The sequence below is a fragment of the Erpetoichthys calabaricus genome, chromosome 15 (assembly GCF_900747795.2).
Source record: "Erpetoichthys calabaricus chromosome 15, fErpCal1.3, whole genome shotgun sequence".
Lineage (NCBI taxonomy): Eukaryota > Metazoa > Chordata > Cladistia > Polypteriformes > Polypteridae > Erpetoichthys > Erpetoichthys calabaricus.
In genome coordinates, this window is record NC_041408.2 from 8,528,389 (window position 1) to 8,550,901 (window position 22,513).

The window sequence follows — 22,513 nt, forward strand, 5'->3', positions numbered from 1 at the left end:
TCATAACTCTCCACATTCAAACCCTGAATTCCAGTCGCTTTTAGGACCCTCCATCGATGTGTGTGCTTCAATGTTTGATGAACAGTTTGATGTGGTGAAGCAAAATGCTGACATACAAATGTATTCATGATGCTTTGATACTCCCCAAAGTAATGGCACGATACATTTTTAAAGTCTCACATACCATCTTCTGTGCCGTCTTTTTTATTTTTGCACCTTTACAATATCATCAGAATGTACAGTGGCGTATTTGAGCCACAGGGAAAAAAAATTAGGTGTGGCAGTCGGCCGGGGTCCATGGCCAGCATGGACGCCCCTGCTGGGAATTGTAGGAAATGCAAGTAGCACTGCTGCAAGACAGTACAATAAATAACAAAACTACGGTTGGTGCTCATTGGAAAGATGCCAACAAGTCAATAACTGATAGTGAATTTTGTGGAAATATCTCAACTAGAGACATTCATCCCTAAACTTCCATTATAAAGGCGTCCCGGATGGGTACACAGCCATCCATATTGTGTCTTCTGAGACAATCAGTAAGTCAATAGTGTGATATTTAAGGGGGTGGGGGTTCCCCCAAAGAATGAGGCATCTGTTGTTAAAACTTTTGGAAAGATTCCTAACTTTATAAGCCAAAGGATGGCACCATCACTGGGTATAGTTATTAGACTCAGTGCCAGGGCTAGGTTACTTTGTGCCCTAGGCCAAGCTTATTAGTGTGCCAACTGACTGTTTGGTAGCTAACCCGTCGCCCCCCCCCAAACTTTAAGATATGGCGCCCTAGGCGAATGCCTAGTGCCTAATGGTGGTGCTGGCCATGGTTAGACTACGAGTATTGGACACTAAATGATGATGAAGAACAGATTCTGGAGGCATCAAGAAGGATAAGTGATGGCCCACAAACCCCAGAACACGTCTGTGATGGTTCTACAAGGTCTTTTACAAGCTCCCAAGCAGTAGATGCATGTGAGGATTCAGTGAAAGTTCTCCTCCTCCTCAGTACTCATTCCGGTCTCCCTGTCACTCTTTCTACTAATATTTCTTATTTTTGTCTGCATAGCATTCAGTGGCCCTGCTTACTTGGCTTTACGGCCCTTTAGGCTCAATGAAGACTTCAGTTTTAAAGAAGCTCGTGAGCTCCATCTAGTGTTCAGACTCTGAACTGCAGGTAATCCTGCAGGTTTTCCCATCCGGAATTAAAATCAAAACATTAAAAGGAGAGTTTAATGGCATTGAACCTGGTGGGGGAAATGCTACAAATGGACAAATTATATTATGTATTTGACAAATGGCGGCGATTCTCCAAAGACAATAAACGCTCTGATGGTCAGAGGCAATTCTACGAGGGATACCCACTCTGATTAGCCCCCAGCTCCGATGCTTGGCTGACACTAAGGGTCTTGAAGAAACTACAAAGGGAATGACTGCGTCGCAACAACAAAAGTTTAAGAAACCCTGAACTGGAGAATTCCAAAGCAAAGTAAGTCTCAAAATGCTCAAAATGCCCACGAGAGGAGGGCTACGCACAGGAGGGCAACAACAATATACAGTAAATAAAGAGAATTTTTTTAAAAAGCTCCGTTAGACAGTGAAGCAGAGCACAAACTGCACAACAGAGGAAAAGACAATAGTAATCCAATGCAAACAAAGTCCCAGTCGTAAATCCAGAAAACTAAATCAAAAAACTGGAGCTAACATCAAAAATCCAGAAATCCACAAATAATCAAAAGTCAAATACACAGGAGGACTCAGCAGCAGCAGCACCACCACCACAATGAGCGCATTCAGTGAACAGAGAGGAACTGCATTACCCATCAGCCTTTATAGGGCTGGGAACAGGTGGTGGTGGTGACCCTACCAGGGGCGACTGAACTGGACAACGTAGATCCAAGGATCTTTGGGACAGAGAACCCCTCCCCCACCCCCAACTATCATAAGATGGTCATTTAATATCAAAAGATGCCATTTGAGCTGGTTGGGGCATCTGATAAGGATGACACCTCACTGTCCAACCAGGAGGAGACCTCAAGGGAGACCTACGACAATGTTGGAGAGATTATATCTCTCGGCTGGCCTGGGAATGCTTTAGTAACCCCCTGGAGGAGTTGTAAGGTTGGGCAGGGAACAGGCACTTCTGGGCATCTTTGCTCTTACTGCTGTCCTGGACATGTGGTAAGAGGCAAAGAATGGGCGGATGGATGGATGGATGGATGGATGGATGGATGGATGGATGGATGGATGGATGGATGGATGGATGGATGGAATGAATTAATTTCCACCACTTTGCAGAGATCTTTTTTCACTTTGATATCAAAGAGTCTTTTTCTGGTGTTCAGTGTCAAAAAATGCAAACAAAATCCTCCATGTTCAAATCTTGCATGACGATAGTGTGTGAAGACTTCCTAGGGCCCGCGTGTCGAACTCCAGTCCTGGAGGGCCGCAGTTGCTGCAGGTTTTCATTCTAATCATCTTCTTCATCAGTGACCAGTTTTTGCTGCTAATTAACGTGACTCAGGCCCCTTAGTTTCTTCTTTTTCAATTAATTAGCAGCCAAACAGTAATGAGACACAAAACAAGCTGCCACATGACCATCTTACCTGTGCCCATCACACATTATCTAAAATGTGAAAGGTGATGGTCTTGGTAAGGTTGATTGCTCAGGTCACCAAAACCTTTGGACGGTGTTCTTAGAAAAAACAGAAAAATCAACAGTTTTGGAAATGTCTGCTGTGGCTGAAAGAGAGCAGCAACAAGCCATGGAATTAAATAACGTGCTTAGTTAACAGCAATAATCAGCTTCTCATTAAGAGACTGGTTGGAGTGAAATTGGTTTACTTGTCATCTGTTGGCTCGTTTCACATTTCATTTAATTTCGGCTGCCATTTAATGAAGAAAGGAATAAATTCAGGGGACTGAATCCTTAAAATCAGGGCTATTAAAATGAAGGGAAAAAGAAGTTAATTAGCAGTTAAAACTGGTCACTGATTAGGAACAGGGTGAGAATGAAAACCTGCAGCCCTCCAGGCCCGGAGTTGGACACCCCTGTCCTAGGGGGTGAATACTTTTAGTAGACACTGTGTGGGGTCAGTCTTCTACAATCAGTCAATCAATCGATCGATCAAAGCAGTTTCATGTTGAAAGAAGCCAGTTGAGATGGTTGGGGTATCTGATTAGGATGACACCTCGTTGTCCAACCAGGAGGGGACCTCAGTGCAGACCTACGACACGTTGGAGTGATCACATCTCTCGGCTGGCCTGAGAATGCCCTTTTTACCCCAGAGAAGTTGGAGGGGTGGGCAGGGAACAGGGACCTCTGGGGATCTTTGCTCAGACTGCTGTTCCCATGACCTGAACATGTGATAAGTGGCAGAGAATGAGTGGATGGATGGATGGAATGAATTAATTTACATCACTTTGCAGAGATCTTTTCTTTCACTTTGACATCAAAGAGTCTTTTTCTGGTGTTCTGGTGTGTTGTCAAAAAAGGCAAACAAAATCCTCCATGATTCAATGTTGTAGAACAATAAAGAGTGAAGACTTCTAAGGGGTTAATACTTTTTATACACAGTGTGGGGTCAGTCTTCTACAATCAGTCAATTAATCGATCAATCAAAGCAGTTTCATGTCGAAAGAAGCCAGTTGAGATGGTTGGGACATCTGATTAGGATGACACCTTGTTGTCCAACCAGGAGGGGACCCCAGTGCAGACTTACGACACGTTGGAGAGATCACATCTCTCGGCTGGCCTGGGAATGCTTTGGTAACCCCAGAGAGGGGGTGACCTGACCTGTGACCTGAACATGTGGCAAGCAGCAGAGAATGAGTGGATGGATGGATGGATGGATGGATGGATGGATGGATGGATGGATGGATGGATGGATGGAATGGTGTTCAGTGTCAAAAAAGGCAAGCAGTCATTCAGTCATTATCCAACCCACTTCCAAGGGGATGAATAACTTTTTATAGACACTGTGTGAGGTCCATGTCTACAATCAATCGAGCAATCAGTCAGTCAAAGCAGTTTCATGTTTATAATCAGGACTGCTTTATTTTTATTATATTTCTTTTAGTCTTTCCAAAGCTCTCAGCAATGCAATATCGATAGGTTAATTCATCCAAAGAGGCCCTCAAAATTATGGGTGAGCTAGTCATAACCAGCTAATACATTATTAAACATTTCCCTTTTCTTATTAATTTGATTAAATGCATTACTTGTTATGAAAATATAATTTGAAATCGCAAAAGCAACGGGTGTACAGCAGCTACAGCACAATTAATAGCATGCAATGGTGTTTCAAGTTACGGGGACTTTCTTTCTTTCTTTCTTTCTTTCTTTCTTTCTTTCTTTCTTTCTTTCTTTCTTTCTCTTCACACAGTCACCATGATGTCCTCCAGCTTCTTGCGACTCAGACCCGGCACGGTGGCTCCTTCCTCCGGATAGCCCACCGGCAGCAGCAGCAGCAGCTTCTCGTTTGTAGGTCTTTCCAGCAAAATCCGAATCCGTGGCCCACAGTTTAGAGGCGTAGTGGTGACAGTCACCAACCCGACGTTCTGAGAAGTGGAAAAGAGAAGCAAACACACACATATAAAGATTTGTCGCTTCCATTTCTCATGTATTGATACTATGAGGTCGGCTTTGCTTGTCTCGCTCAGAGGTGTAGCTAGGGGTTTTCAGCGCCTGGGGACAACTGAAGATTTCGCGCCCCCTCCTGTTTGCCAAAATGCAATGGGGAACATCAATTCGGCGCCCCCTGGATGCTGCGCCCTGGGACAGATGTCCCCCCACTGGTCTCGCTGAGGGGACAGTCTGAGTGAGGAAGGACAGGAGCGGTAAAGATGAGCTAGAAAACACGAGGAGTCCAACCGAGTTTGAGATGTGGAGGGCAGGCAAAGATAAAGGGGCACAGCTCGAGACGACTGACCACTAGCAAAGGGAAAGTGACAGACGAGACGAAGAAGAAGACGAGATTTATTAGAACAGTAAAAGTCTCATTTCATTTTTGCAAAAGGTCTCATAGTCATAAACGGTAAAAATGAGCCGAGCCGAGCCGCAGTCGTGTTCTTCACGCCTACCTGCAGTGCAGCGAGCAGAATCCCACAGGAGATGGCCACGCTGATCTCGTTGTAGTAGTGGGTTTTCTTTTGTCCACTAGAAATCAATCCGTAGACCTGCTTAAATATTAATATCAGATAAGGGGCGCTGTCCAGGTACTCCTTGACCCAGTTTGTCCTGAAAAACATTGCCATTATTAATTATTATTATTATTATTATTATTAATATACTACAGCAAATGGCTGTCCTGCCGTGACACCTATCAAGAGGAAAAAAAACATGAGTAAAAAAGTATTCATCCCCCAGGTTCGTTCATTCATTCATTCCTTCATTTCTCCCTGGTCCTCCCTGCGTGGAGTTTGCATGTTCTCCCTGTGGTTGCGTGGGTTTCCTCCCACAGTCCAAAGACATGCAGGTTAGGTGCATTGGCGATCCTAAATTGTCCCTCATGTGTGCTTGGTATTGTGGGTGTGTGCCCTGTGGTGGGCTGGCGCCCGGACTGGGATTTGTTCCTGCCTTGTGCCCTGTGTTGGCTGGGATTGGCTCCAGCAGACCCCGTGACCCTGTGTTAGGATATAGCAGGTTGGACAATGACTGACTGACTGACTGACTGACTGACTGACCTATTCTAATCAAGTTGAAGGAGATCTGCATTTGCAGTTCACTGATTCATTCATTCATTTTCAAATCCACAGATTCTAATGCAGGGTTGCAGGGAGGCAGTGCCTTTAATTAAGTCATTCATTCATTCATTTTACAATCCCAGATGTTCTAATGCAGGGTTACAGGAGGGTGCATCCTGTGGTTCATCCCTTCAGGCATTTAATCAAATCCATCTATATATGTCACTCATTGTACAGACTCATTTATTTCAATACGATACTGCAGTAGGACAAGGGCCTAGTGTTCATTCATTTATCAGTGACGTAGCTAAAGAGCGTGCCGCTCGGGGCGGGGCGGGGCGGTGCTTCAATTTGGCGCCCTCCAACATATTTGAATATGTTAACCTATTTAAATAGAAAATTAAAATAACGTATAGAGAACAATTAAGATCAATTTTGCGTAGATTTATTCATATATAGAGAAACAGCGATCATTTTTCGCATGTAATTATATATGCATCGACTAGACAAGAATATAGTATAGACGCGCTGATAAGCCGTGTTCTAATTATTAGTTTAATATAATTACGCTGTGAAAACCAGAGCCAGTGTGGTGTACAAGTGACAGGTGGGGATGTTTTCTGCGCAGAGCAAGAACGCATTCGGATTGATAACGAAACGAAATTGTAAATTAGTTGTTTTTCTTCCGATAAATTCTTATCGATGTAATGTTTAGGTTTATTTTTGTGATTGCCTCCTAAATTTCAACTGCTATGTCTGATGCCGTTTTTTTTTAAGCATTTGTGGATAAAAATCAGAGAATTTCACTTATTTCATTCATGAGTGATATTTTTCCGAACCCTGCTGCTTACACACGAATTGTGCTGAGCCTTTTGCCCAAAAATGCCGCCCCCAAAAATGTGCCGTCCGGGGCGGACCGCCCTCCTCCACCCACACTTAGCTATGCCACTGTCATTAATTAATTCATTGTCGAAATCCACTTCTTCTAATTCAGGTTTGGAGTAAGATGGTGCCTGGCTCCTTTGAAAAGTGAAACGGTCGGCATCGAGCGGACAATAAATGATATGGACACTAGGGGGAGCCAGAGCCCCGTAAATCAACATGCGGTCTTAACAGGAGACGTTTCAGTTTTCTCCAGCTGCGAGTTGCAAAGACGGATTAAGAAATGGATGGATGTTAAGGTTTAACTGAGCTTGGGTGGTGTGTGTGTGGGGGGGGGTTATTATACGTCGCCATGGTAACTGACAGCAAAAGAAACGAGAATCACCTAAATCAGCTGTTTTTCGCTCCTTTCAATTCAGTTATGTGGATGCGGGAGCTCAAAGTCAAGCTGGTTGCTCTGCCTTGGGGATTGTTGGAGGCGGCTGCAGAAAAACAAATCGAGATATTTGTACTGGGGACGGATACGAAAATTAATCAAAGCTTGTATCGGCCTTCTGCACGCTCCTGTCATCAGGCTGGGTGTCTCTTACTTTATCCTCCTCATAGGTCGTGGCCACTGTCGTGTATTCTGCAGCACAACCCTCTCTTGCCTCTCAGGCGTCTGCCTGGGGGTGCACTGTACCCTTCAGCTGGCCCTGGTGATAATACAACTCTAACTCATCTCCATGTAAGGCGCATACATCGCTTCTTAAACACACGGAGGGAGTCAGCAATTCGGATGGAGGCGTTGGGCAGCTCGCTCCACCAGCAAGGCGCTACACATGAAAAGAGTCTGGATTGGGATTTGATACCACGCAGACCACCAGGCGCACTGCACTGGCAGACCCGATTGGGCGAGACGAGGCAGAGCACCTCACCAGCGTCTCCATATGCACTCTTTAAAATGCTGGTTCTTTAATAATACCAGGGGGACCCCCTGCTCGCTTTGCTCGCCAACCCACAGGCGGGCGCTACACGCTAGCCACTTCTCGGATCTGCCGCTCAGGTATGGGGAAATAGCGGATGTACAATTTAAACAGAATGACTGACTGACTGTTATCTTCATGGGAATTGTTACATATGCATAATAGAACTATTTTACATTACAGCGAGTAATTAACCATAGTAAAGAAAATATTAAAGAACTGGCGTCCAGTCAGGGGCTGCTTCTCCGTTTTGCGCGGTTTAATTTCGGCCCTTAGCGTTGAATTGGATTAAGCAGGATTGACATGTAATGTAATAAATACAGCGTGACAGCTTTGTCTTTGAACTCTGCTGTTAGCTGTTAAATTCTAAAAAGGTTTAGCATATCGTGTGTTTGCATTTCACCGTGCGTAAAGAGAAAAGACTGGGCACTGAAATGCTTGTGGGTATTAACGGAACGGGGTACTCGCGATTATACCTCGGGGTGCAGATTACACGTGAATATTCGGTGCGCAGTGACGTTAACATCGAAGGCTTGAAAATAGAAAACGCGTGAAGCTTTTAGTTGGGAACGATGTCAAAAATGGATAAAACTAAAGTGAATAATAACAGTAATGACACGTTGGACTGGACTTAGAACACAAAGGAGTTCCAATACGAAAGGGCAGAGCAGGCTCTTTGTCCTTAGGAGATCGGGTCCCGGTAATGTGGGTACTGACGTCCTTCACTTCTTCTTCAACTCTGTGATGGTCAGTGCGATTTTCTACGATGGTGTGTGCTGGTAACATCACTTCAAGAGAGGACCACTGAATTACTAAGCTAACTAAAAGGACAGGCTCAGTTATGGGGCTCACTCTGGACCCCCTGGATGTCGCAGCAAAGGAGAGAATTAAAACAAAACTGAGCGCCATTCTCAACAATGCTGCACATCCTCTCTGTGACACACCAACACTGAGGACTTTCAACGAACGAATTAATCAGCAGAAGTGTTTGAAGAAACGCTGTGGGGACTCCTTTATACCAACAGCAATACATCTATATAGCGCCTCGCCGTGACTGCCACGTCAGAAGATGCATTTCTTTTTAATTTTTTTTTTTTTTTGCTTTTTAATCATTCTGGTGTGTGTATTTATTTATTTAAAAAGCTTCTGTAAAAAAAAAAAATCCCCACCCCGAGGACAAATAAAGATCTATCTATCTATCTATCTATCTATCTATCTATCTATCTATCTATCTATCTATCTATCTATCTATTATACAGTGCCTTTCATTTCTATCTATCTATCTATTTATTATATAATGCCTTTCATATCTATCTATCTATCTATCTATCTATCTATCTATCTATCTATCTATCTATCTATCTATCTATCTATCTATCTATCTATCTATCTATCTATCTATCTATTACCTCTTCTTCTTCTTCTTTTTAGGGTTTGCCACAGCGGATCATCTATTTCCGTATCTTCCTGTCCTCGTCATCTTGTTCTCTTACACCCATCACCTGCATGTCCTCTCTCACCACATCCATAAACCTTCTCTTAGGCCTTCCTCTTCTCTTCTTCCCTGGCAGCTCTATCCTTAGTACCCTTCTCTCATTATACCCATCATCTCTCCTCTGCACATGTCCAAACCAACGCAATTCCACCTCTCTGACTTTGTCTCCATTCCGTCCAACCTGAGCTGACTCTCTAATGTCCTCATTTCTAATCCTGTTCGTCCTTGTCACACCCAATGCAAATCTTAGCATCTTTACCTCTGCCACCTCCAGCTCTGTCTCCTGCTTTCTGGTCAGTGCCACCGTCTCCAGCCCATATAACATAGCTGGTCTCACTACCGTCCTGTAGACCTTCCCTTTCACTCTGTTGATACCTGTCTGTCACAGATCACTCCTGACACTCTTCTCCACCCATTCCTTCCTGCCTGCACTCTCTTCTTCACTTCTCTTCCACAATCCCCATTACTCAGTACTGCTGATCCCAAGTATTTAAACTCCTCCACCTTCGCCAACTCTACTCCCCTCATCCTCACCATTCCACTGACCTCCCTCTCATTCACACACATGTATTCTGTCTTGTTCCTACTGACATTCATTCCTCTCCTCTCTAGAGAAGATCTCCACCTCTCCAGGGTCTCCTCAACCTGCTCCCTACTATCGCTACAGATCACAATGTCATCAGCAAACATCACAGTCCACAGGGACTCCTGTCTAATCTTGTCTGTCAACCTGTCCATCACCACTGCAAATAAGAAAGGCTCAGAGCCGACCTCTGATGTAATCCCACCTCCGTCACTCCTACCACAGACCTCACTACTGTCACACTTCCCTCGTACATATCCTGTACAACTCTTACATACTTCTTTGCCACTAACGACTACCTCCTGCCTACTACCCTAAATTAAAAATCTATCTATCTATCTATCTATCTATCTATCTATCTATCTATCTATCTATCTATCTATCTATCTATCTATCTAATCCTGCCAACTACGCTATCTATCTATCTATCTATCTAATCCAAGACAGAGGCTGTGGGCCGAGGGGAGGAGGAAGCGTGACGTCAGGAGTGGGGAGCCGGGCAGGGCCCTCCTCACTCACATGCCAGCCTCTGTTTGAGTCGGCCTACCTCTGCATTTTGCTTAGTGAGCGATACCTGTTTATTTATTGATTTTTAAGGTTTGTCCTGTTTCACTACTATGCAGCTAGTAGACCAGGGGTAGGCAACGTCGGTCCTGGAGTGCCACAGTATGTGCAGGTTTTTGTTCCAACCCAGTTCCTTAACGAGAACTCAATTATTGCTGATGAAGCACATATTGCTTAAGTGACATTTTGATGCTTCATTTTAGTGGTCTCGCTTGTTAAGGTTCTCCAACCTTAATTGCTTATTTCAATCTTAAACTGCTGCATTCAGTGTTTTAATTGCTCCTTATTAGCAATAAGATGTAAAACAGGGGTAGGCAATGTCGGTCCTGGTGAGCCGCAGTGGCTACAGGTTTTCATTCCAACCCAATTGCTTAATTAGAAACCAATCATTGCCAATCTCAGACCTTATTTAATTTTATGGCTTGTTAGTCTGTGCAATGTAAGGCTTTTATATCGTAGATTTTTTTTCCTTTCCAAGGATATCATCCAAATGATTTGAAGCCTAAAACAGATCATTTTCAGTCAGTCACATTTTTCTATTAAGTGTTTTATTAAATCAAACCGTGCATGATGAACACACACAGATGTAATTGGAAAAAAGCTAGCTGGAGAACTGCTGGCTGCTTTGTCTTTTACATCTTATTGCTAATAAGGAGCAATTAAAACACTGAATGCAGCAGTTTAAGATTGAAATAAGTAATTAAGGTTGGAGAACCTTAACAAGCGAGACCACTAAAATGAAGCATCAAAATGTCACTTAAGCAATATGTGCTTCATCAGCAATAATTGAGTTCTCGTTAAGGAACTGGGTTGGAACAAAAACCTGCACATACTGTGGCACTCCAGGATCGACGTTGCTCACCTCTGTAGTAGACAATTAACGTGACAGCAACGACCAAGAGAGGTCTTCAGAGGCATCACTTTCTGACGAACCTGAAGAAAGCACAACTCCCACAACCGCTGCTGGTTACCTTCTACAGGTGCACCATAGAGTCTGTCATCACGTACCGCATTATGAGAACAGGAAGACCCTCCAGCGTCTCATCAAAATGGCTGAGAGAATTACTAGCACTCAGCTACCATCACTGAAAGTTCTCTTCACTACCCACTGCAGCCGAAAAGCACAGAACATTTGTGAAGATCTAACCCACCCCATGGTCACAGCATTTTTACTCTCCTACACATCGACGGTCACACTTCCCTCGTACATATCCTGTACAACTCTTACATACTTCTTTGCCACTCCCGACTACCTCCTGCCTACTACCCTAAATTAAAACCTATCTATCTATCTATCTATCTATCTATCTATCTATCTATCTATCTATCTATCTATCTATCCTTAATGTAGTGTCTTTCACATCTAATTCTTATGTAGGACCTTTCATGCCTGACTCTCTGTCTGTTATTATTATTATTATCATCATTATGAGCAGTCATATAAAACTAATGCTAATAATTCTGTTATTAATTGATGTTCTTAGCTGTCAGCCGCTGCTTCAGGTCACTCACACCTCGTCACGTCTGCGTCTTCCAGGCCACCACAACATGATGTGTTTCCAGTTTCATTTCGACTTCATTGCAGATGCTTTGCCGTGTACAGCAGATGATCTTTAAGAGTCTGCATTTTCTAAAATGACATTACTCAAAGCGCAGATTTTCTGACTTAATATACATATTCCTAAATTGAACGCTGAATGAGTCGTATGAGCTGAGTTTGATGATGGATGAATGAATGGATGGCTGGGAAAACACAGGATGTTGTGAACAAAACTGAACTAAAGCAAAAGCAAATGTGTAGAATACGAATGGGTGGTCACTGTTTTCTTGGTCCATTGTCTGCTATACCTCTGCTGCTGAGTGCCCACTGTGTGTGTGTGTCTGTGTGTTTGTGTGGTGACCCATATGTTTTATAATAAAGGAAGCACAGACGCTGGGCCAGCTGAATTAAAGGGGCCAGTGAGATGTCAGCGCGTTTAAGATCCTGAACAAGTCACGAAATTTCAGCAAGACACCTTCAATATTGTTGCTATGGCAACAAAGATTTCTGAGCCCTTTCAGAGGGGCAAGATGAAAAGCAAATTACCTCCACCTAAGGTTATGCGCAGGGGTGCTAAAATGCTTGTGGTTGAAGCTTTTTTGGCTTAAACTTTGCCAGCCACCAGCAGGTCATAATTTCTCAGGCCCACCTAAACCAATTCAGGGCTGTGGGGGTACTGAGCCTTTTTACGCTCTAGCAGAGAGAGGAATGTGGAGTCTTTAAAATTCTAATTCTTAAACTGATTCTAATGTGACATTCTCCAGCCCACTTCAGGATCACAGGAAGCCAAAGAAAGGTAGGAATCCACCCAGGATGGAGCAGCGGTCTACCACAAGAGCCACTCGTACACAGGCAGAGGGGTCAGTTTAGAATGTCTGATTAAACCACACTGCATGCTGTTTGTTGGGGGGGGGGGGGGGGAGGGGGGCAAAGTATGCAGACACCAAGAAAACATGTGAACTCATCACAGATTTGGAGATTCAAACCCAGAGTGACAAACCCACAAGATGGAAAGCACAAAGCCATAAGCAGATTGAACGTACCGCACACATTAAAGGCGTAGGATGCACTCACCGCAACCTTTTCAGATCGTTGACCCACTTTTCTCCCATTCTCTGCCGGTAGTTGATTTCTTCCTCCTCCTCGATGATTTCTCGGATCCCATGCTTTGTTTCTGGGTCAGACACCACCACAAAGCTCCAGGGCTCTGTGTGAGCACCGCTAGGTGCAGTGCCTTAACATAAGATGGACATATTTTGGGAAAAAAGACAGGAAAACAACATGAAATTTGATACCATAGGAATATTTTAAACCACATCAACCTCACTTAAAGCACAAGAAATTCCCCAGTGAGGCGCAATAAAGATCACAAAGGAAAAGGCGGGACTCTCCACAACTGCAAGGAATACTCGAGGAAATCTGCAAAAACAGAGGGGCTTAGGAAGTGGGCATTGTGAGAGTGTACAGTCAGTAACGTATCTATCTATCTATCTATCCTGCCTACTACACTAAATTAAAATCTATCTATCTATCTATCTATCTATCTATCTATCTATCTATCTATCTATTCTGCCTACTACACTAATTAAAATCTATCTATCTATCTATCTATCTATCTATCTATCTATCTATCTATCTATCTATCTATCTATTCTGCCTACTACACTAATTAAAATCTATCTATCTATCTATCTATCTATCTATCTATCTATCTATCTATCTATCTATCCTTCCTACTACACTAAATTAAAATCTATCTATCTATCTATCTATCTATCCTTCCTACTACACTAAATTAAAATCTATCTATCTATCTATCTATCTATCCTTCCTACTACACTAAATTAAAATCTATCTATCTATCTATCTATCCTTCCTACTACACTAAATTAAAATCTGTCTATCTATCTATCTATCTATCTATCTATCTATCTATCTATCTATCTATCTATCTATCTATCTATCGCTGTCTCTGTAGCTGTGTGGCAGGAGCAGCATCTTCTGATGATTTGATACATTTTACTGTGGCCAACTGCAGACTCCTAAACCTGATGAGTACAGCAGTTTCTTTCTTTCTTTCTCTCTTTCTTTTTTTCTTTTTGTTGCCAGGAGGCTAACGCACCTGCGGTTCTGATGACATTGTCGATTATCTCCCTTGGCACAGGCTTGGAGCTGATGAATCTGACGCTTCTCCTGCTGTTCATCAGCTGGAAAAACTGCTGAGATCTGTGCAGCATTTCCTCTTCAGTCAGCCGCATTGGGGAGAAGGGGATGTGAAGCACATCGTCCTCCTCGGTTACCCAGTCCTCATGGGCTGCAATGGTAGACAGTTAACCAGGAGATAGTCACAGGCTGTGCTAAAGGTTCTAAGGAAACAGATCAGCCTGAGGGGGACACATGTCACAATTTTAAAGGGTCGAGACCAGGATGATTCTTCGCACACACATACACATGCACAAGATGGCTTCTATTTACCTTTCAAGCCAGTCAACCTCGGCACTAGCCGTAATACCATCTTATGTGAACCAGCTTGTGATGGCACAGCAGAACGGTGAGCACCGGTTTGTGCAACGACGTAGCATCAGATTCACTCAATGGGATTGTTACCAAGGCAAAGCAGTTGTAAGACCTCCATAAGATGGTATCAAAGCTGGTCAAGATCTTCACTGGCCTGCCCACCAGAGGTTCACCTAAACTCAGTTATACCCCAAATACCACCTGTTGGATTTGGCGGGGGAAACAACTGGAAACACACAACAACAACAAAAAACAAAAAACAAAACAAGAAGGGGCAGGGGGCTGACTATAAACCCTCAACGTATACAGAAAAGGGCCAACAGGAATCTTCAAAAATCAAGGATCTATTTGAAACAATAGCAAAATATACAAAAGGGCTCAGTGGAGCAAAAAGCAGAGTGACCTAAAGAGTCAAACCCCAGAAAGCAAGACCCCCATATTAGCCAAAAGAAAAATCCAACAACAGAGCAGAAAACTAATCCAAACTTAAATTATATTAATGTGCAGTTTGAGCACGTGCGCTTGTTAAGTCGATATCGAGCTTGAGCGCATTCATTGGATACCTTGTGTGACGGACGGCCACGGCCATTACTCGGGGGCCCGGGTAATGCACTACCGGGATGCCCACACATGTGTGCTGCCCATCACAAGGGTCACCAAGGTGGTGTGCCGACTCTTTCTCTTTGTCGTGTCTCCTTATTAAAAATTTATTTTGAGTTTGAGTGCATTCACTTGTTACGTTGATATTGAGTTTGAGTTTTTATTGAATATGGTGCCTGGATAGTAGGTAGAAAGAAAGAAAGAAAGAAAGAAAGAAAGAAAGAAAGAAAGAAAGAAAGAAAGAAAGAAAGAAAGAAAGAAAGTCCCCGTAACTTGAAACACCATTGCATGCTATTAATTGTGCTGTAGCTGCCATACGCCCGTTGCTTTTGCGATTCCAAATAATATATTCATAACAAGTAATGCATTTATCAAATTAATAAGAAAAGGGAAATGTTTAATAATGTATAAGCTGGTTATGAACAGCACACTGATAATTTTGAGGGACTCTTTGGATGAATTAACATATTGATATTGCATTGCCCTGCGGTGGGCTGGCACCCTGCCCGGGGTTTGTTTCCTGCCTTGCGCTCTGTGTTGGCTCCAGCAGACCCCCGTGACCCTGTAGTTAGAATATAGCGGGTTGGATGATGGATGGATGGATGGATGGACATTTTATTGCTGTGATAGCTTTGATTTCAATTTTAATATCTGTGTGTAGTACTAGGGTGTTGTACCGTGTTAGCCATTATGATTGTAGTGAAAAGTCATCTTTGCCTGAAGACAGGGTCTGAGTTGCCTCGAAAGCTTGCATATTGTAATCTTTTTAGTTAGCCAATTAAAGGGGTCATTTTGCTTGACTTCTCACAATATTTGTGTGGAAAGACTAAAAGAAATATAATTAAAAAACAGTCCTGATTGTAAACATGAAACAGCTTTGACTGATTAATTGATTGATTGATTGTAAACATGGACCTCACAAGGCGTCTATAAAAAGTTATTCATCCCCTTGTAAGTTTTTAATGCGTTACTGTTATGCAGCATTGAATCACAATGGATTTTGCTTGCCTTTTTTGACACTGAACACCATTCTATCCATCCATCCATCCATCCATCCACTCATTCTCTGCCACTTATCACATGTTCAGGTCATGGGAACAGCAGTCTGAGCAAAGATCCCCAGAGGTCCCTGCTCCCTGCCCACCCCTCCAACTTCTCTGGGGTAAAAAGGGCATTCCCAGGCCAGCCGAGAGATGTGATCACTCCAACGTGTTGTAGGTCTGCACTGAGGTCCCCTCCTGTTTGGACAACGAGGTGTCATCCTAATCAGATACCCCAACCATCTCAACTGGCTTCTTTCGACATGAAACTGCTTTGATTGATTGATTGATTGATTGATTGATTGATTGATTGATTGATTGATTGATTACAGAAGACTGACCCCACACAGTGTCTATAAAAAATATTCACCCCCTAGGAAGTCTTAACACACTATTGTCATGCAGGATTTGAACATGGAGGATTATGTTTGCCTTTTTTGATACTGAACACCAGAAAAAGACTCTTTGAGTCCTGATTCTAAACATGAAACTGCTTTGATTGATTGATTGATTGATTGATTGACTGATTGATTGTAAACATTGACCTCACACAGTGTCTATAAAAACTTATTCATCCCCTTGGAAGTTTTTAATGAGTTACTGTTATGCAACTTTGAATTACAAAAATATAACAAAAGAAGAAAGAAGAAGGACGCCTCACGTCTGGACAAACTGGTAAGGAACGCAGGCTCTATTGTTGGCACAGAGCTGTACAGTTTGACATCTGTGGCAGAGCGATGGGCGCTGAGCAGACTCCTATCAATTATGGAGAATCCACTGCATCCACTGAACAGGATCATCTCCAGACAGAGGAGCAGCTTCAGCGACAGACTGCTGTCAATGTCCTGCTCCACTGACAGGCTGAGGAGATTGTTCCTCCACCACACTATGTGACTATTCAATTCCACCTCGGAGGGGTAAACGTTAGCATTGTACAAAGTTATTGTCTGTTTTACCTGCATTGTTATTACTCTTTGATTTAATATTGTTTTTTATCAGTATGCTGTTGCTGGAGTATGTGAATTTCCCCTTGGGATTAATAAAGTATCTATCTATCTATCTATCTAATCCTGCCTACTACACTAAACTGAAATCTATCTATCTATCTATCTATCTATCTATCTATCTATCTATCTATCTATCTATCTATCTAATCCTGCCTACTGCACTAAACTGAAATCTATCTATCTATCTATCTAGAGACAGAGAAACAAGTGTGTGCTGGGCAATTATCTTCTGGGCCAAGCAAAACTCTCAATCCTCAAAACCAGGAGGAACAAAGAGAAAAACTCAAAGACCACCGATGTGCTCCTGATGTTTAAAGTACTGGTGAAGTGCCGATTGAAGCTGGAATTCACTTACCACCTCCTCATTGGAGACATGCAGACCTTCTGTGATTTATGGGGGCTTAGGGGTGTTTTGTGTTCTGTTGAGAGGAAAAAGTTGGTGACTGGGTGGTGACTTCTCCAAATGTCCTTCACAATATTTAAATACGGGATGGTTGTAAGCCTAGAACAGGAGACGTCCTGAGGAATACAGTACTGTGTGTATAATGGAGTGTGATGTACAGAGTAGGAGACGAGTACAGGGGGAGTAAACTGATTATGAAATGTGTACTTATTAGGGAAAATTATTTATATTTATGTGTGGATTAGGAGGCATATACAGGGAGTAGTGGTATAATGAACAAATGATGAATTACTTATGTATTATGGAAATTCTGTAATATTATGTGTGGAGTAGAAGGCGTGTACGGGGCAATAGTAGTGGAGTAATGCAACATGTCTATTAACTGCATTTTACTGCTGTGTTCATGTTTTTGTTATTGTGCTAAATAAAGTTTATTTTTAAAAAATTATCTATCTATCTATCTATCTATCTATCTATCTATCTATCTATCTATCTATCTATCTATCTATCCATCCATTTACAGTGGATTTTGCTTGTGGTTGACCCCTAACCTGATTTGAAGCCTATTCATTTCCCAACCTCTGTTCACACTGCAGTCACCGTTTAATCCGGGCTTCAGCTCCACACGCAGTTCACTTTACTTGTTTGAAAACTCCCTCAAAAACTAAATCGAGACGGCCAATGGCGGTCCGCTTACCCTGATCTCCGGTGTCCAGCTCAGTTTCGTCTTTTAGATCTTCGTCCACCCAAGGTCGGGATTTAGAAGTGACCGCCGTCTGAGCTTTCTTCTCCCTCTTTTCAGTTTTGAAGCCCTTCAGCAGAACTGCAATCACGACACAAAGTACTGCGACAAAGATGGGCGTCAAGGGAGAGAACCAGGCCATGGTTCCCTGTAAGGATTCAGACAGAGCTGTGTAATCGGCTGCACTCCTCTGAGTTTGTCTTCTTTTATTTTTTTTTGTTTTTTTGAACTTATGTATTAATTTGAGAGTCAAAATCCCATTCACGGGGGGCGGGCGACTATTTATTTAGCAGCTAGATATGGAGTCACGTGATTTCCGCTGGCTCGTTTGCTGAGGTAGAGCCGCGTAACGTTCAGATGTGTCACACACACACACACACACACACACACAAACAGATGTCGATACGGCTCCCATGAACTTTGTACTATTAGCAAATCTGCTGCCACAGCAGGTGAACTCTTTACAGCTGTCCGCACTTGTATGTATATCGGGTCACAACAACAAGTCTGACTCTTCACACAGCTCGTCATTTTATTTTCATATTTGCCAGCCATGCACTAAATGTTACCTCAGGCTCGGCACTTGACCTACTTGTATTGTCGAGTGGAGCCATTGAGGTGAAGCAAGAGAGCGCACCAAACGAGAACCGAGTGTTTACAGACATTGAGGGCTTTTATGTGCGACGTCCGGCTCCTGACGTGCCCACCCTCTGGAATATTATAATATTATTACTGCAAAATCCCCCCCATGCCGTTACATTCGGGATGGGCAGATGGATACCGTAGTGATCGGTAATTTAAAACTCAAGGGACTGCAGACTTCAACTCATAAAAAAATATTTTTAATCGTGAGTAGTTCTTTTGATTTGCATTTATTGATACAATAAAACATTATAATTTGAATGTTTCCACCGGGTCACATTTAAGGACTTTAAGGAATTCAAATTTAGCCGGCTCATAGAGTGACATTTGTGGGTAAGTCCCCTTGTCTCCAGGCGTTTTTTGTTTCTCTGTGTGCATTGAAATGAGAAAACAGAAACAAAAAAAGAAAACTGTGGACGCAGAAGATGCCCCCTTTTCGAATTCGAGAGAACAAAATGCCACCAGATCGGCGATAAGCCATAAAAAGCAGAAAGAACTTTAGCAGCACGGAGCTTCATACACCAAAAGTGAACGGCGACTAACGCTGGATGCGTCCTTTAAATGCGACTGCGGCCAGAAGGGGGCGTGGCTTCGGCAGTTGCGAGGAAACGACCCTCATTGGTCTCCCAGTGGCTCCTCCTCCGCTTATTCTAAGGGATGCCAATAGAACCAAAGTTCGTGGCGGTCCCACCCTCGAGTCCAGCAAGAACTCGTAAAACGCTCCTCGTGCTCGCGAGTCTGACAGCACTCATCCCCAAAGCGTGCATGTTAGGATAGTTGATACACCTGGCATCACTTTTTTTTCCGAAATTCAATACAGGATATTTTTTTGTATCTGCTGGAGAAGAAAGATTCACTAATCTTGACTTTTCTGACGATGCTGTGATCTTCGCCGAGTCAATGGAGTAGTCCGAGTGTCTGGGTTTGTGAGGTTCCTGATAAAAACCAAAGAGCCAGGCCTTTAATGACCTCTTGGGCACGGCCATCAGCAGTGTGTCTGTCTGCAGAGAGAGTGTCGAGCTTGTCATTGAGAGGTTTACTTACCTTGGCACTGACATTCATGTCTCTGGTGACTCTTCCTATGAGGTCAGTAGACGGATTGGGAGGGCATTGGGGGATCATGAGGTCGCTGGAAAGGGGTGTTTGGCGCTCCCGATATCTATGCAAAAAGACCAAGGTCCAAGTCTTTAGAGTCCTGGTGCTTCCTGTTTGTGAGACATGGACGCTATCTAGTGACCTGAGATGAACACTGCACTTCTTTGGCACTGTGTCTCTTCGGAGAATCCTTGGGTTACTGCTGGTTTGACTTTGTGTTGCTCACGAGGTCCTGAATGAGGCACAGAGCCAGAATTGAGTCCAACTATGAGATCTGAAAATTCCCGTCCACCGATGGCCTCCGTCCAACCTGACAGAGCTGGTGAGAATCTGCAGAGAAGAATGGTAGAAAATCTTCAAATCCAGGTATGGGAAGCTTGTCAGGTCAGAGCCAAAAAGACTCCAAGCTGGAATTGCTGCCAAAGGGGCTTCAGCTAAGCACTGAGTAAAGGGTCTGAATGCCCACGTCGATGGGATATTTCAGTTTTTTTATTTAATGACCTCTTGGGCACAGCCATCAGCAGTGTGTCTGTCTGCGGCGAGAGTGTCGACCTCTTCAAGAGGTTTACTTGTGACGTTCATGACTCTGGTGACTCTTCTTATGAAATCAGTAGACAAATTGGGAGAGCATGGGGGGTCGCTGGAAAGGGGTGTGTGACGCTCCCGATATCTGTCTAAGACTTTAGAGTGCTGGTGCTTCCTGCTTGTGAGAAATGGATGCTACCCAGTGCCCTGAGATGAGGACTGGACTCCTTCATGTGTGTCTCTTCAGAGAGTCCTTGGGTCCCGCTGGTTTGACTTTCTGTTTCTCACGGAGTCCCGAATGAGGCACATTGTCAGGGAGGTTCAGTTACAGCACTATGGCCATGTGGCGCGATTCACGAACGGTGATCCAGCTCACGGGACCCTCATTGTTGACAACCAGGCCAAGGGGACGCCCATGTAACACCTGGCTGTCATTTCTGGATCGCATGTCTGGCTGGGGGATCCCTAGCTGTTTCGTCGTGTGGTGGGAGCGGCGACACGCTGTACCAGTGCACGCTCCTGAACCTGACCGCCAGGTAGACTCTGGTCCTGAATTCTATTATGTGAGTTTGGGAATGTTCAATCATGTTATGAAATTTCATATTTAGCGGTGCAAGAGTTACAAATGTGTGTGACAAAATTAACTCTTTCATGGCAGATGTCGACTTTTGTCGAAATTCAGGGGTAGAGGATGGTAATCAGCCATAAACGGTGACAAAACTCGCTGTTATGTTTTAGTTCAACTCTCTTTGCTAGAAGGAAAGTTAGCTTTGTTGATTTGACCTCGATTCCCTGCGCACACGTGAGTACAGAAGAGCAAACGACCTCTAAAATGGCATCGACATCTGGCTAGAGACCAAAGGGAGTGCACAAACCAAAATACTCAGTGGATGACATTTTGCGTGTTATCGCCGAATTGGACTCTGGCTTGTTGGACTCTGATTTTGATGGAAGTGATCTGAAGATGGAGATTGAAAACGAAAGTGAGGTATTGATCGGTCCCCAGCTGATCGTGGTGCTGAACGTGCTTGTGTAGCTGATGCGCCCATGGCAACATTCGCCTGGGAGGAGTGCCACTTACGATGACAATAGGTACAAATCAGATTGTGTCACACTGCCACTCGAAGACAGGCCAGGCAGCCGGCCCTCCACACATTTGTACCGGCCACTGCGTGAATGCCTTTGTAGATTTCCAACTGTGTTTTGGGTCATTGTCTTGTTGGAATATCCAACCCCTGTGTAACGTCAACTTTGTGACTGATGCTTGAACATTATCCTGAAGAATTTGTTGATATTGGGTTGAATTCATCCGACCCTCGACTTTAACAAGGGCCCCAGTCCCTGAACTAGCCACACAGCCCCCCAGCATGATGGAACCTCCACCAAATTTGACAGTAGGTAACAGGTGTTTTTCCTGGAATGTGGTGTTCTTCTTCGGCCATGCAAAGCGCTTTTTGTTCTGATCAGATAACTCAATTTTTGTATCATCAGTCCAAAGCACTTTGTTCCCAAATGAATCTGGCTTGTCGAAATGAGCATTGGCAAACAACAAGTGACTCTGTTTGTGGCGTGAGTGTAGAAAGGGCTTCTTCCTCATCACCCTGCCATACAGATGTTCTTTGTGCAAATTGCTCTGAATTGTAGAACGATGTACAGATACACCATCTGCAGCAAGGTGAGGAAAGCAGGCTCTGTTGTAGGCACGGAGCTGGACAGTTTGACATCCGTGGCAGAGCGACGGGTGCTCAAAAGGCTCCTATCAATTATGAAGAATTCAATGCATCCACTAAACAGTGTCATCTCCAGACAGAAGAGCAGCTTCAGCGACAGACTGCTGTCACCGTCCTGCTCCACTGACAGACTGAGGAGATCGTTCCTCCCCCAAACTATGCGACTCTTCAATTCCACCCGGAGGGGTAACCGTTAACATTATACAAAGTTAGTCTGCTATACCTGCATTTTTATTACTCTTTAATTTAATATTGTTTTTGTATCAGTATGCTGCTGCTGGAGTATGTGAATTTATCTATCTATCTATCTAAGATGTTCTTGCAGGTCTTTGGAGGTGATCTGTGGGTTATCTGTAACCATTCTCACAATCCTGCCCATATGCCGCTCCTGTATTTTTCTTGGCCTGCCAGACCTGCTGGGATTAACAGCAACTGTGCCTGTGGCCTTCCATTTCCTGATTCCATTCCTTACAGTTGAAGCTGACAATTTAGACCTTTGAGATGGCT

At 43.6% G+C, this 22,513-nt stretch overlaps 1 protein-coding gene across 1 annotated transcript; it reads right to left on the bottom strand.

Annotated features, from left to right (window-relative positions):
• Positions 1–4,308: 4,308 nt before the first annotated feature.
• On the bottom strand, positions 4,309–18,370 carry iyd (iodotyrosine deiodinase). The gene is made up of 5 exons (XM_051919304.1): positions 17,970–18,370; positions 13,828–14,019; positions 12,780–12,939; positions 5,074–5,230; positions 4,309–4,551 (listed from the first exon to the last, which is right to left on the bottom strand). The coding sequence occupies exons 1-5, from the start codon at positions 18,154–18,156 to the stop codon at positions 4,369–4,371; spliced, it is 879 nt and encodes a 292-aa protein (XP_051775264.1). The 5' UTR covers positions 18,157–18,370; the 3' UTR covers positions 4,309–4,368.
• Positions 18,371–22,513: the final 4,143 nt, after the last annotated feature.

What these genes read in the sequence shown, in the direction of transcription:
- iyd (XM_051919304.1), bottom strand. Translation starts at nt 18,156, where the DNA reads ATGGCCTGGTTCTCTCCCTTGACGCCCATCTTTGTCGCAGTACTTTGT. An exon ending in AACGATCTGAAAAGGTTGCG is followed by an intron (nt 5,231 to 12,779) that starts GTGAGTGCATCC and finishes AATGTTTTTCAG; the next exon opens with GACAAACTGGGTCAAGGAGT. An exon ending in TTCTGCTCGCTGCACTGCAG is followed by an intron (nt 4,552 to 5,073) that starts GTAGGCGTGAAG and finishes TCCACTTCTCAG; the next exon opens with AACGTCGGGTTGGTGACTGT.